The sequence below is a fragment of the Hemiscyllium ocellatum genome, chromosome 11 (genome assembly GCF_020745735.1).
Source record: "Hemiscyllium ocellatum isolate sHemOce1 chromosome 11, sHemOce1.pat.X.cur, whole genome shotgun sequence".
Taxonomy (NCBI): Eukaryota; Metazoa; Chordata; class Chondrichthyes; order Orectolobiformes; family Hemiscylliidae; genus Hemiscyllium; species Hemiscyllium ocellatum.
The window spans coordinates 17,515,225-17,527,475 of NC_083411.1; the positions used below are offsets into that span (position 1 = coordinate 17,515,225).

Consider the following 12,251-nt stretch of genomic DNA (forward strand, 5'->3'; position numbering starts at 1 on the left):
TAGGATATCTGGTCAGCATGGACTAATTGGATCGAAGGGTGTGTTTCCATGCTGTATAACTCTATGAGTCTATGAGGTGTGCTTATGGAAAGCATTGTTATAGCAGAAACAGGTTATAAGATGGTCCTGTTCTTAAGAGTGTATCCTGTATTTTAGGATTATCCTGGAAGTGAGCAGATTTAGCAGATAAGAACAGTATCTGATACTGCTTTCTGTGATCCAGCAAATCTGGCAGTGGGTAGCAAAATAAATTGTCCACTATATCTTTATATGCTGTGCCCCATGTGCTTGAGTAGTGGAGAGGAGGGCAATAAAAAACACGGAATTGTTGGTGCAAGAGAGAGCACTGGTTTTATAGGGCATCAAAAATGGACGTGAGGGTGTAGTTTAGGTAGCCAGGTGACTGCATAGATATTGTAGTGAATGGGAGGGCCAGGAACTAGACAATTATACAGCATCTTTACAAGGATAATCTTATATAGGTTTTGTCACAGCCATTGCATATCTCAAAGCATTTGACCAATGAAGTATGTTATGATGTCATCATTGTATTGTAGGAAAGATAGCAGCTAATGTGCACACAAAAAAAGCTCCCATAAACAGCAATTGTCATATTGATCAAGGGATAAATATTGGCACAAGGGATAACTCCACTGACACTTCTTCAAATATTGCAATTTGATCTTTTACATCTAGCTGATAGAACGGATCGGTTAAACATCTGATCTGAATAATGGCACCTCCAGTAATGTAGTACTCCTTTGGAGCCTTGATGTTTAAGCTCCAATCTGGGAGTGGGATTTGAACCCAGAGACTTTCAGTGAGAGTGCTACCAACTAACACTACCACAGCCATAAATCAGTATAAGTCTTGATGGCAGGTCCCAGGCCAGAAGCCAGCACAAGAAGACAGCAAGACCTCGAGTTCTGAAGCTCAACGGACTCTGACTCGGTGAAAAGGACTGTAATTTGAGTACTTTTTAAAGATACTTTTGTTCTTATTCTGGACTTTGAGTAATTCAAGTACTTTTTAAAACTTTGTATTCTTATGCTAGACCTTTTCTTTCACTCTTTTAATTCTGTAACTAACACTAAAGTATCTGTACCTAGGTATCCTATACCTAATATGATGCCAAACCGGTGACATTACAAACTTTTCACCTGAGAGCATGTTGACAATAAAGGCAATTCTGTTCTATTCTAAGTCAGCACCTTCAGAAAAGATGAGAAAATGTAGATGTTGGGAGATGTAACAGGTCAGCCACATTGTTACCATTGTATTGGGTACAGTAGTTTCAAGCTTGGATCATTGTAAAAGTGGCATTAAGATACTGGAGACCAAATGAAGGCAACCAATTCATGTCTGAACTCACAGCAAACTGTGACAATATAACTTAAGTTATTAGTCAAAGGAACAGGAGAATTGATGTTTCGGGCATAAGCCCTTCTTCAGGAATCGATTTTCCTGTTCCTTTGATGCTGCCTGACCTGCTGCGCTTTTCCAGCAACACATTTCTAAGCTCTGACCTCCAGCATCAGCAGTCCTCACTTTCTCCTTATTAGACAGTGTGCCAGGCTTAAAAATGAGTGTGGGAAAGGTAGTTTCAATATAACCGTTGCCTAATTTCTCATTAGTTTCAGTGCTCCCACTCAGTACAATTTGCTTTATATACACCAACACCCAGAACTAGTACTGTACTGACATACATCAATTTACTGTTCAATTTACGTTAAAGTTCTAACGTCGCCAATGTTTGCCTCATCCATTGTTCTCGTCTATTCCAAATGCATGGAGATGGAGTCCTTTATTTGCTCTTTGAGTATTTTAGATAATTTCATAACATAACCTCTGCTGTAAAATGTCAACAAATATTGTGTGAGGCAGTAATAATTATGTTGCCTTCCATTGTTAAATACCCTGATGAAATCCAAGACTAGCACCTGTACGGTAGCAGATGAAAAAAATCCTTTCAGAACGCAAGGAGAAGGTTGGCAGAGAGAAAATAAATGTTAAAAGCTTTTAATTTATGGCGTTGATTTCAATTAAAAGAGTCATAGAGTCATAGAAATGTACAGGATGGAAACAGACCCTTCAGTCCAACTCATCCATGCCGACCAGATATCCCAACCCAATCTAATCCCACCTACCAGCACCCAGTCCATATCCCTCCAAACTCTTCCTGTTCATATACCCATCCAGATGCATTTTAAATGTTGCAATTGCACAATCCTCCATCACTTTCTCTGATGGCCCATTCCATACATGCACCATCCTCTGCCTGAAAAAAATTGCCCCGTAGGTCTCTTTTATATTTTTCCCCTCTCACCCTAAACCTATGCCTTCTAGTTCTGGACTCCCCCACCCCAGGGAAAAGACCTTGTCTATTTACCCTATCCATGCCCCTCATGATTTTATAAACCTCTGTAAGGTCATCCCTCAGCCTCCAATGGTCCCAGGAAAACAGCCCTAGCCTGTTCAACCTCTCCCTATAGCTCAAATCCTTCAATCCTGGCAACATCCTTGCAAATCTTTTCTGAACCCTTTTAAGTTTCACAACATCTTTCCGATAGGAAGGAGACAAGAATTGCATGCAATATTCCAACAGTGGCCTAACCAATGTCCTGTACAGCCACAACATGACCTCCCAACTCCTGTACTCAATACTCTGACCAATAAAGGAAAGCACACCAAATGCCTTCTTCACTATCCTATCTACCTGTGACTCCACTTTTAAGGAGTTATGAACCCGCACTTCAAGATCTCTTTGTTCAGCAGCACTCCTTAGGACTTTACCATTAAGTGTATAAGTCCTGATAAGATTTGCTTTCCCAAAATTTTACAGCACAGAAGGAAGATGTCTGTGCTGATCATCAAACAACCATTCTACTCTCATCCCATTTTTCAGCACTTGACCTCTTGTATGGTTTTTTGAAGGGCTTTTGCCCGAAACATCAATTTTCCTGCTCCTCGGATGCTGCCTGACCTGCTGTGCTTTTCCAGCACCAATCTGATCTAAACTCTAGTTTCCAGCATCTGCAGTCCTCACTTTTGTCCTTGTATGGTATGACATTTCAAGTGTTCATCTAAATAGTTCCTAAATGTCTTTATAATGCTTCCCACCTCTAGCACCTTTCAGGCAGTGAATATCAGACCTCAAATCCCCTCTAGCCTCACACTTCTTACCTTAAAACTGCGCTCCCAGGATATTGACCCCTCTACTGAGGGAGAAATACCTCCCCTAACCTCCCTATATTTAACAATTTACATAGTTATCTAATTGCTTTTTATAGCTGAAATGTTCCTGCTCAGGCAACATCCTAATGTTCTTCTGCACCTTTTCTAGTGCAATCACACTCCTCCCATGGTTTGACAACCGAACTATACATAGTACTCCAACTATGGTCTATCTAATGTTATAATACAGGCCCGCCAGAACTTCCTTGCTCTTGTATTCAATGCCTTGACCAATAAAGGCAAGTATCCCATATGCCTTTTTAGCCATCATTTTTAACCTACCCTGCTGACTTCAAAAATCTATGAACCCGCACCACAAGGTCTCTTTGCTCTGCCACATCAGCCAGAACCTATCATTAAGTGTATAAGTCCTACCTTGATTTGCCTTAGCAAAATGCAACAGCTCGCAAAGAAGACTGATGTAAACATAGCAGTGGACATTGTTGATATGAACATCAAGGTTCTGTGAGGTAGACTGATTAGACGAGATCAGATCACATGGGATCCAGGGAGAGCTAGCCATTTGGAAACAAAATTGGCTTGAAGGTAGATGACAGAGGGTGGTGGTGCATGGTTGTTTTTGGGACTGGACGCTTGTGACCAACGGGTGTACTGCAAGGATCAGTGCTGGGTACACCGCCTTTTGTCATTTATATAAATAATTTGGATATGAATGTAGGAGGTATGGTTAGTAAATTTGCAGATGACACAAAAATTGGTGGTGTACTGGACAGCAAAGAAGGTTATCTCAAAGTACAATTGGACCTTGATCAGATGGGCTGATGGGCTAAGGAGTGGCAGATGGAGTTTAATCTAGATAAATGTGAGGTGCTACATTTTGGTAAGGCAAATCAGAGTAAGACCAATACATGTATGCAGATGGACTTTATTCGAGATAAAGAGGGCTGAGCGGTAGACGTGATCTATATGGACTTCAGTAAGGTGTTTGACAAGGTTCCTCGTGGTAGACTAGTAGCCATTTGGATATAGAAGTGGCTCAAAGGTAGCGGACAGAGGGTGGTGGTAGAGGGTTGCTTTTAGACTGGAGGCCAGTGACCACTGGTGTGCCACAAGGATCGGTGCTGGGTCCACTGCATTTCATCATTTATATGCAAGATTTGGATGTGAACATAGAGGGGATAGTTAGTAAATTTGCAGATGACATCAAAATTGGAGGTATAGTGGACAGTACCTCAGAGTGCAACAGGATTTTGATCATATGGGCTAATGGGCTGAGGAGTGGAGATAGAGTTTATAGACTCATAGAGTCATAAAGATGTACAGCACAGAAACAGACCCTTCGGTCCAACTCATCCGTGCTGACCAGCTATCCCAACCCAATCTAGTCCCACCTGCCAGCACCTGGCCCATATCCCTCCAAACCCTTCCTATTCATATACGCATCCAGTTGCAATTGTACTAACCTCCACCACATCCTCTGGCAGCTCATTCCATACACATACCACCCTCTGAGTGAAAAAGTTGCTCTTAGGTCTCTATTCTGTCTTTCCCCTCTAACCCTAAAACTATACCCTCTAGTTCTGCATTCCCCGACCCCAGGGAAAAGACTTTGTCTATTTATCCTATCCATGCCCCTCATATTTTTGTAAACCTCTATAAAGTCACACTCAGCCTCCGACGCTCCAGGGAAAGCAGCCCTAGCCTATTCAACAGCTCCCTATAGCTCAAATCCACGAACCCTGGCAACATCCTTGTAAATCTTTTCTGAATCCTTTCAAGGTTCACAATATCTTTCTGATAGGAAGGAGACCAGAATTGCATGCAATATTCCAACAGTGGCCTAACCAATGTCCTGTACAGTCACAACATAACCTCCCAACGCCTGTACTCAATACTCTGACCAATAAAGGAAAGCCTATCAAATGCCTTTTTCACTATCCTATCTACCTGTGACTCCACTTTCAAGGAGCTATAAACCTGTACTCCAAGATCTCTTTGTTGAGCAACACTTCTCAGGATCTTACCATTAAGTGTATAAGTCCTGCTCTGATTCGCTTTTCCAAAATGCAACACAACACATTTACCTAAATTATAGTTAGTAAGTTTGCTGATGACACCTAAATTGGAGGTGTAGTGGACAGTGAAGAAGGTTACCTCATATTACAATGGGATCTTGATCAGATGGGCCAATAGACTCCTGGTGAAGGACTTTTGCCCAATACGTTGATTTTCCTGCTGTTCGGACCTGCTGTGCTTTTCCAGCACCATGCTTATGACTTTATTGGTCAATGCATTAAGTACAGGGGTTGGGAGGTCATATTCTGGCTGTGCAGGACATTAAGTAGGACACGTTTGCAATACTGTATTCAGTTCTGGTCTCCCTGCTATAAGAAACATATTTTAAAACTTGAAAGGGTTCAGGAAAGATTTACAACAATATTGCTAGGATTGGAGGGTTTGAGAGGCTGAACAGGCTGGAGCTATTTTTCCTAGAGTATCAGAGCTGAAGGGTGACTTTATAGAGGACTATAAAATAATGAGGGGCATGGATAGGGTGAATAATCTTTTCTCGAGAGAAGGGGAGTCCAAAACTAGAAGGCATAGATTTAAGGTGAGAGGGGAAAGATTTAAAAGGGATATAAGGGACAACTTTTTCATGCAGAGCTTATTCCTGACGAAGGGCTTATGCCGAAATATCGATTCTCCTGCTCCTCGGATGCTGCCTGAACTGCTATGCTTTCCTAGCACCGCAGTCTCAACCTAGAGGATATGGGCCAAATACTGGCAAATAGGACTAGCTAGATTATTTTAGGATATCAGATCTGCATGGACAAAGAGTCTGTTTCCATGCTGTACATCTTTGACTCTATGACTCAATGAGTGACACCAAAATTGGTGGTCTAGTGGTCGATGAAGATGGCTGTCTCAGAGTACAATGGGACCTTGATCAGATGGGCCAATGGGCCGAGGAGTGGCAGATTGAGGTTAATTTAAGTGTGAGATGATGTATTTTGGTAAGGTTAATCAGGGTGGAATTTATACACTTACCGGGAGGGTCCTGGGGAATGTTGCTGAGCAAACAAATCTTAAGGTGCAGGTTCATAGTTCCTTGAAGGTGGAGTTGCAGGTAAACAGGATAGTGAAGATGTTTCCTATGCTTGCTTTCTTGGTCAGTTCATGGAGTATAGGAGTTGGGAGGTCATATTGCAGCTGTACAGGACATTGATGAGGCCACTTTTGGAATACTGTATTCAATTCTGGTCTCCCTGCTGTAATAAATGTGTTGTTAAACTTGAAAGGGTGCAGAAAAGATTTTCAAGAATGTTGCTGAGGTTGGAGGGTTTGAACTATAGGGAAAGGCTGAATAGATTAGGACTATTTTCCCTGGTTGAGGGGTGAATTTGTAGAGAGCTATAAAAAGAGCATGGATACGGTGAATCCAAGGTTTTTTTCCAAGGTGGGGGAACTCCAAAACTAGACTCTATAGATTTAAGGTGAGACTGGAAAAATTGAAAAAGGACCTAAGAGGCAACATTTTCACTCAGAGGACGGTGAGTGTATGGAATGAGCTGCCAGAGGAATTGTTGGAGGCTGATCCAATAGTAACACATGAAAGGCATCTGGATGGGTACATGAACAGGAGGAGGTAAGATGGATATGGGCCAAATGCTGGCAATTGGGACAAGATCAATTTAGGATTGCTGGTCGGCATGGACGAATTGGGCCGGTGTCCGTTTCCCACGCTGTATGACTCTATGACTCGTTCGTTTTATTTCCTTTTTTTTTAACTCTCTGCCTTACTCGTTGCAACGTTCTTTCTACCTTGTGAAGTCTGAACATCTGCATATGATCAATAACAAATAAACTTGCAGCAAGTCTGTAGAACAACGGATGTGCGCATCTGAAGAGATACGTTTGATTTTATAATTACTTAATTTCAAACCGGATTCTTCTCCCTGTTCGATTAATAAATAGTGCAATCAGACCTTTACTTGTTCCATAGCGAACTTTCTAAACATATCTCTATTAAAATTATAAATCAAATCTGTTTCAGAAGTCTGACCGTACTTCTATTTGGTGCGGTGAAGGTTTATTTCGAAGTTACTTCCCGTTATGAGGACTGCACGTGTGTTTATTTTTAAAAATATGTGAAATTTCAATTCTGTTTTAGGCAGATTTTTTTTCTCAAAAACTCGTGACTGAGTTTCACTTTTAAGAAGTCGACGCAGCAGATGATTTTAACGTTACTTGTCGGGAATCGGGGAAGATCGGAAGTCCAGTCAGCAGCAGCAGCAAGGGGTGGTGTGTAGATAGGAGGCAGGAGAAACATTCCCTGGAGTTCAGGAGAGGTTGGCTTGGAGACATTCAGGTGCTCTATTGGTTGTGTACATTTTATATGTGTCTCCAAGGAAGTTCCACGGGGGCGTGGAGTCCGTATAGGGCACAGAGGACAGCAGCTTTCTGTATTACTTCATCACAGAGTGAGAGAGAGAGCAGCTCGGGATGTTTGAGAAGCTCGGCGAGTTGACCCACAGCCGGTTCCTGGGGGAGGCCAGCCCGCCGCAGGAGAAGCCGAGCCCCCCCGCCTCGGCTTGCAGCGGGAGCCGCGAGGGGCTGAGCTACAGCGCGGTCCTGGAGGATGTGAACCGCCTGTCCCGCCTGCTGGGCCGCTTCTTGAAGACGGCGGAAAGCGCCGGCGTAAAACCGGCGGAGAGCTTCCCGCTCAGGCGGCGGGCGGAGGCCGGCCGGGGCTCGCTCAGGAAGCGGGAGAGCTTCAGGTCGGAGGCGGGCGCCAGGAGGAAGGGCCTGAGGGAGTTGATGCTCCGCGATGGCTGGGGCGGCTTGGGCGGGATGTGGAGCGCCCACAGCGGCGGGAGGAGGGAACAGCAGGAGGAGGAGGAGGAGCAGGCGGAGAGGGCGCCCCTGTCATCCCCCGGCTCGCCAGGAGAGGCGCTGGAGTCCCGGGAACACGAGTGGGCGCTGGCGCTGGCGGCCGGGGACTGGGAGGTGATGGAGGCGCTGCTGCTGCAGGAGCCCGCCTTGCTGAACCACAGGGAGTTTGTGAGCGGCCTGACCGCCGCCCACTGGCTGGCCAAGCGCGGCGACCACCACGGCTTGACGAAGCTGGCGCGGCTGGCGCAGAGCCGCGGCTGGAGCCTGGACCTGAACGCCCGGGCGGCGGGCGGCGGCTACACCGCCCTGCACCTGGCCGCGATGCAGGGCCACCCCATGGTCATCAAGCTGCTGGTGGGCGCCTACGACGCGGACGTCGACATCCGAGACTACCGCGGCCGCAAAGCCTGGCAGTACCTGGCCGGCGAGACCCCCGCGCCGCTCCGGCAGCTGGCCGGCGCTCAGGAGCAGGAGGAGCCGCAACCTCCCCGGCAAGCCCCGGCCCCGCACAGACAGCACGACAGTCCCACCAAGAACCGCGAATTCTCCCTGATCCCCTCAGTGCACCGGCTCCTGAAACTATCCTCCTGGCAGCGAGAGAAGCCAGAAAAGGCTGACTCCAGGTAGAATCAGAGAGTGGTGCTGGAAAAGCACAGCAGGTCAGGCAGCATCTGAGGAGCAGGAGCCCTTCATCAGCAATTCTTCAGGTCGAATCCACCTGTGGAGGGACACTCGAACTTTAGATCTCAGATTCCCCCCCCTCCCATCAATACTACAGAGAGCTGCAGGCAGTATCTTTCAGTATCTGAAGAAGGGTCACCGGACTGAGAACCTTTCTGTCTCGCAGATGCTGCCAGATCTGCTGAGTTTGTCCAACAATTTTCTTTTTTGTTTCGCTGTGTGATCAACTGGCCTTGGTCGCCTGGTTTTCCAAAAGTCAAGACGAAACATTGCGGATGCTGGAAATCTGAGTTTTTTAAAAAAAGCTGAAAAATGCTGGAGAAATTCAGCGGGTCAGGCGGGGAGAATAAGTTAACGCTAAGGAACTGCTGTCACAGAATCAACATCACTGTAATACCAATTCCTTTAAAACCCATATAGAACTTTCCACGCCGTTACTACCCGAGCTGTTAAGTTTTCCAGCACTTTTTTATTATATTTTTTAAAAAGTACTTTGTTCTTAAACTCGAAGACAATTTCATAACATGACCTCTAATATTCGGTACGTTTTCATTTTATAATTGTAATCAAGTTCCTTTGTGGGAATTTTTTTTTTGACTTGAGTGTATTGACGAGAGAATGCCCGAACGTGTTTTGACAAATGCGGGTGAACTCGGGGCAAAGTGTTCATTTCAAACTCTCCCTCATCCTGTCGAAATGTAACTGTAATTGAAGTAACACTTCATATTTCTGATACTGATTTTTGATGTAGTTTTATGAGATCGAACTGTTTGTATTTTGGTCGGTATGTTATGTCATCAGAAGCAGAGTTGATGGATCAGATTGTAAGATGATCCTGCCTTAACCAGTGTACCATAAACAGGTATTGTCAGTACAATTCTCAAAACATGATTTGTTTAACCGCTCAGGTGATGTGAAGATTTAGATTATATTTTTAACCTTGAGACCGGTTATTACTGTGGGGAAAAAGCAAATTACTGCGAATGCTGGAATGTGAAACCAAAAGAGAAAATGCTGGAAAATCCCCGCAGGTCCGGCAGCATCTGTAAGGAGAGAACAGACTCGAAACGTCAGCTCTAACTGACCCTTTGTCAAAGCTTTGTCGAGCTGTGGTATTACTGTGAAAATACTGTTTTGAGTCATTTTTGTTGCTTCTGTGAACTAATGTTTGGTATGAAAATCAGCATTAATAATAGGCAATAAAAGTAGCCAGATACTGCGAACACGAATACAAGACATTGTGATTTTTTTTCGAGAATAAAATTTGACTGTACTACAACAAATGCTTTAAAATTAACTTTTCAGTGTAGGCTGTTACTTGTTTTCAACATCTATTGAGAAAACTGTGGTGTCTGGATGCAAATCAAATGTGAACTATGTTTAAATGTCCGTGAACATATTCTCCTCGCATATTCCACAGCTTTTTGCTGTGAATTTTGACTTCATACAATTCAGATCATAAACATCACCTCTATTTTCCTTACAAGTTATATATTCCAGTGACTGAGGAGGGGACATAGTTTCGGCTGTTAGTTGTAGTCTCTTCCTTAAAAACAGAATTCAGTAAAAGGGCTGTGCATGAGTGCTCTTCATGTGACTGATGCATGACGGCTTGTTTCCAATTCCAAGTCTTTTATTTCCATATGGACTTCCTGCATTTTCAATTTCCATCCTATTCCCCATTCCTTTGGGTGCATCTTTCCTGTGCTTTCACCCCATTGGCGGGCTACAGGCTGTTTTGAGCCTTCATTGTCTTTTTCCCTAAATTACTGTAGTATCACTTTGGATAGGAAGGGTCTAGATGGATATGGGCCAGGTGCTGGCAAATGGAACCCGTCGGTATGAACGAGTTGGACCGAAAGATCTGTTTCCGAGCTGTACATCTCTTGACTGTATTCTCGATTGAGCAAATATCGGCTTTTTTTCTCTCCAACTGATTAACAACTCTGTAGTTTACTTGTCCCACTGGTTAACCCTGTTTTAGTCCTGATGTGGTGAACACCTGGAAAGTTAACTTGCTCGTTTCAGCCACTGAAAGACTTGCAGTGTACTTCCAGAATTTTTTAAAACTTGTACATTCACAGTATCTATATTTTTCTATCTATAGACTGGCTCACTGATGTGTTCGTCACAAGTAGTTTTAGTCAGGAGAAAAAAACAGTGATTAGTCAGGGGCTGTACAGTGGCTCAGTGGTTAACACTGCCTTCATAGCGCCAGGGACCCACACTCGATTCCAGCCTAGGGCTCACTCTGTGGAGTTTGCACATTCTCCCCGTACCTGCGCCGGTTTCCTCTTCCAGTCCAAAGATGTACAGGTTAGGTGGATTGGCCGTGCTAAATTGCCCATGGTGGGCAAACTGGCTGGATTAACTCTGGGAAATGAGGGGTGGAGTGGAGGTGGAGGCGGGTGGGAATGCACTTCGGAGGTCGGTAAAGGCTCGATGGGCTGAATGGCCTCTCCGCAGTATAAGGAGAAATTTTAACCAGACATCGGAAGCACAATAGGCAAAAGTGAGGACTGCAGATGCTGGAAATCAGAGTCTAGAGTAGAGTGGTGCTAGAAAAAACACAGCAGGTCAGGCAGCATCCCAGAAGCAGGAAAATCGACGTTTCGAGCAAAAGCCCTTCATCAGGAATGAATTGTTCAGCATTTCTCACTCTAATTGGACAATTTGTACAGTGTGTTCCAGTTCTTTTTTATTGGGTATTTTGTTACTGTGAAGAAATCCAGATTTCCCTAAGTAGTGGATTTACCATCGTTAGCATTCATCGTGATATAACGGAGTAATTATTTCAATAGCTAGAGTAACAAATTTACATTGTAGCAACTGATAGTTGTATTTCAAGTTCCAGTAATACAGTAATGTTGAATAGCTTTGCTAATTCTTCTCGGGTTGTTTGCAGGTCAATACGTAACTCTCTCAAGTAGAGGAACGGCTGTTCATCTGTTAAATCAGTTGGGGGTGGGGAAAGGAATCAGCTTTCTGAAGATTTGAGTGGTTAAGCGGTTTTAGGCCAGCAGGGAATTTTGTAAACCAGGTTAGAGAGTGAACTAGATTTTTATTTGATGGTTGCAACCACAAATTGCTATGAAATTTACACAATCCAAATCCAATTTGCAATTGCACGCTGACTTTGCATGTACACTGCAAATTTTAGTGACAGTGCAACGGGAAATTACTTAGCTAACGCCAAATCTGTGTTGTTAGTACATGCTAGGGGTGTCACTGCTTCACGGGGTTACTGTCCCAGTCTGTAATTTAAAAATTTCCACCCGTGTTATGCTATTGATTTTGAATCACTGGCCGTGATAATTATGAATATATATTGTGTGTAGTGTTAATTAGACTAGATTCTGCTATATCAAGAGTATTAGTATGAACTGAGAACTGTTACTTATAATATTACACTGGAGACCAGACAAATAACATTATATTTGTATATTGTCATGACTGTAATAATAGTGATTCTTACAGTACTT

General features: G+C 43.9%; 1 protein-coding gene across 1 annotated transcript; it reads left to right on the forward strand.

Annotated features, from left to right (window-relative positions):
• Nucleotides 1-7,429: 7,429 nt before the first annotated feature.
• sowahd (sosondowah ankyrin repeat domain family d) lies at nucleotides 7,430-9,992 on the forward strand. The gene has a single exon (XM_060832039.1). It carries the CDS (start codon nucleotides 7,699-7,701, stop codon nucleotides 8,713-8,715), a length of 1,017 nt encoding a protein of 338 aa, XP_060688022.1. The 5' UTR covers nucleotides 7,430-7,698; the 3' UTR covers nucleotides 8,716-9,992.
• The last annotated feature ends 2,259 nt before the right edge of the window (nucleotides 9,993-12,251 follow it).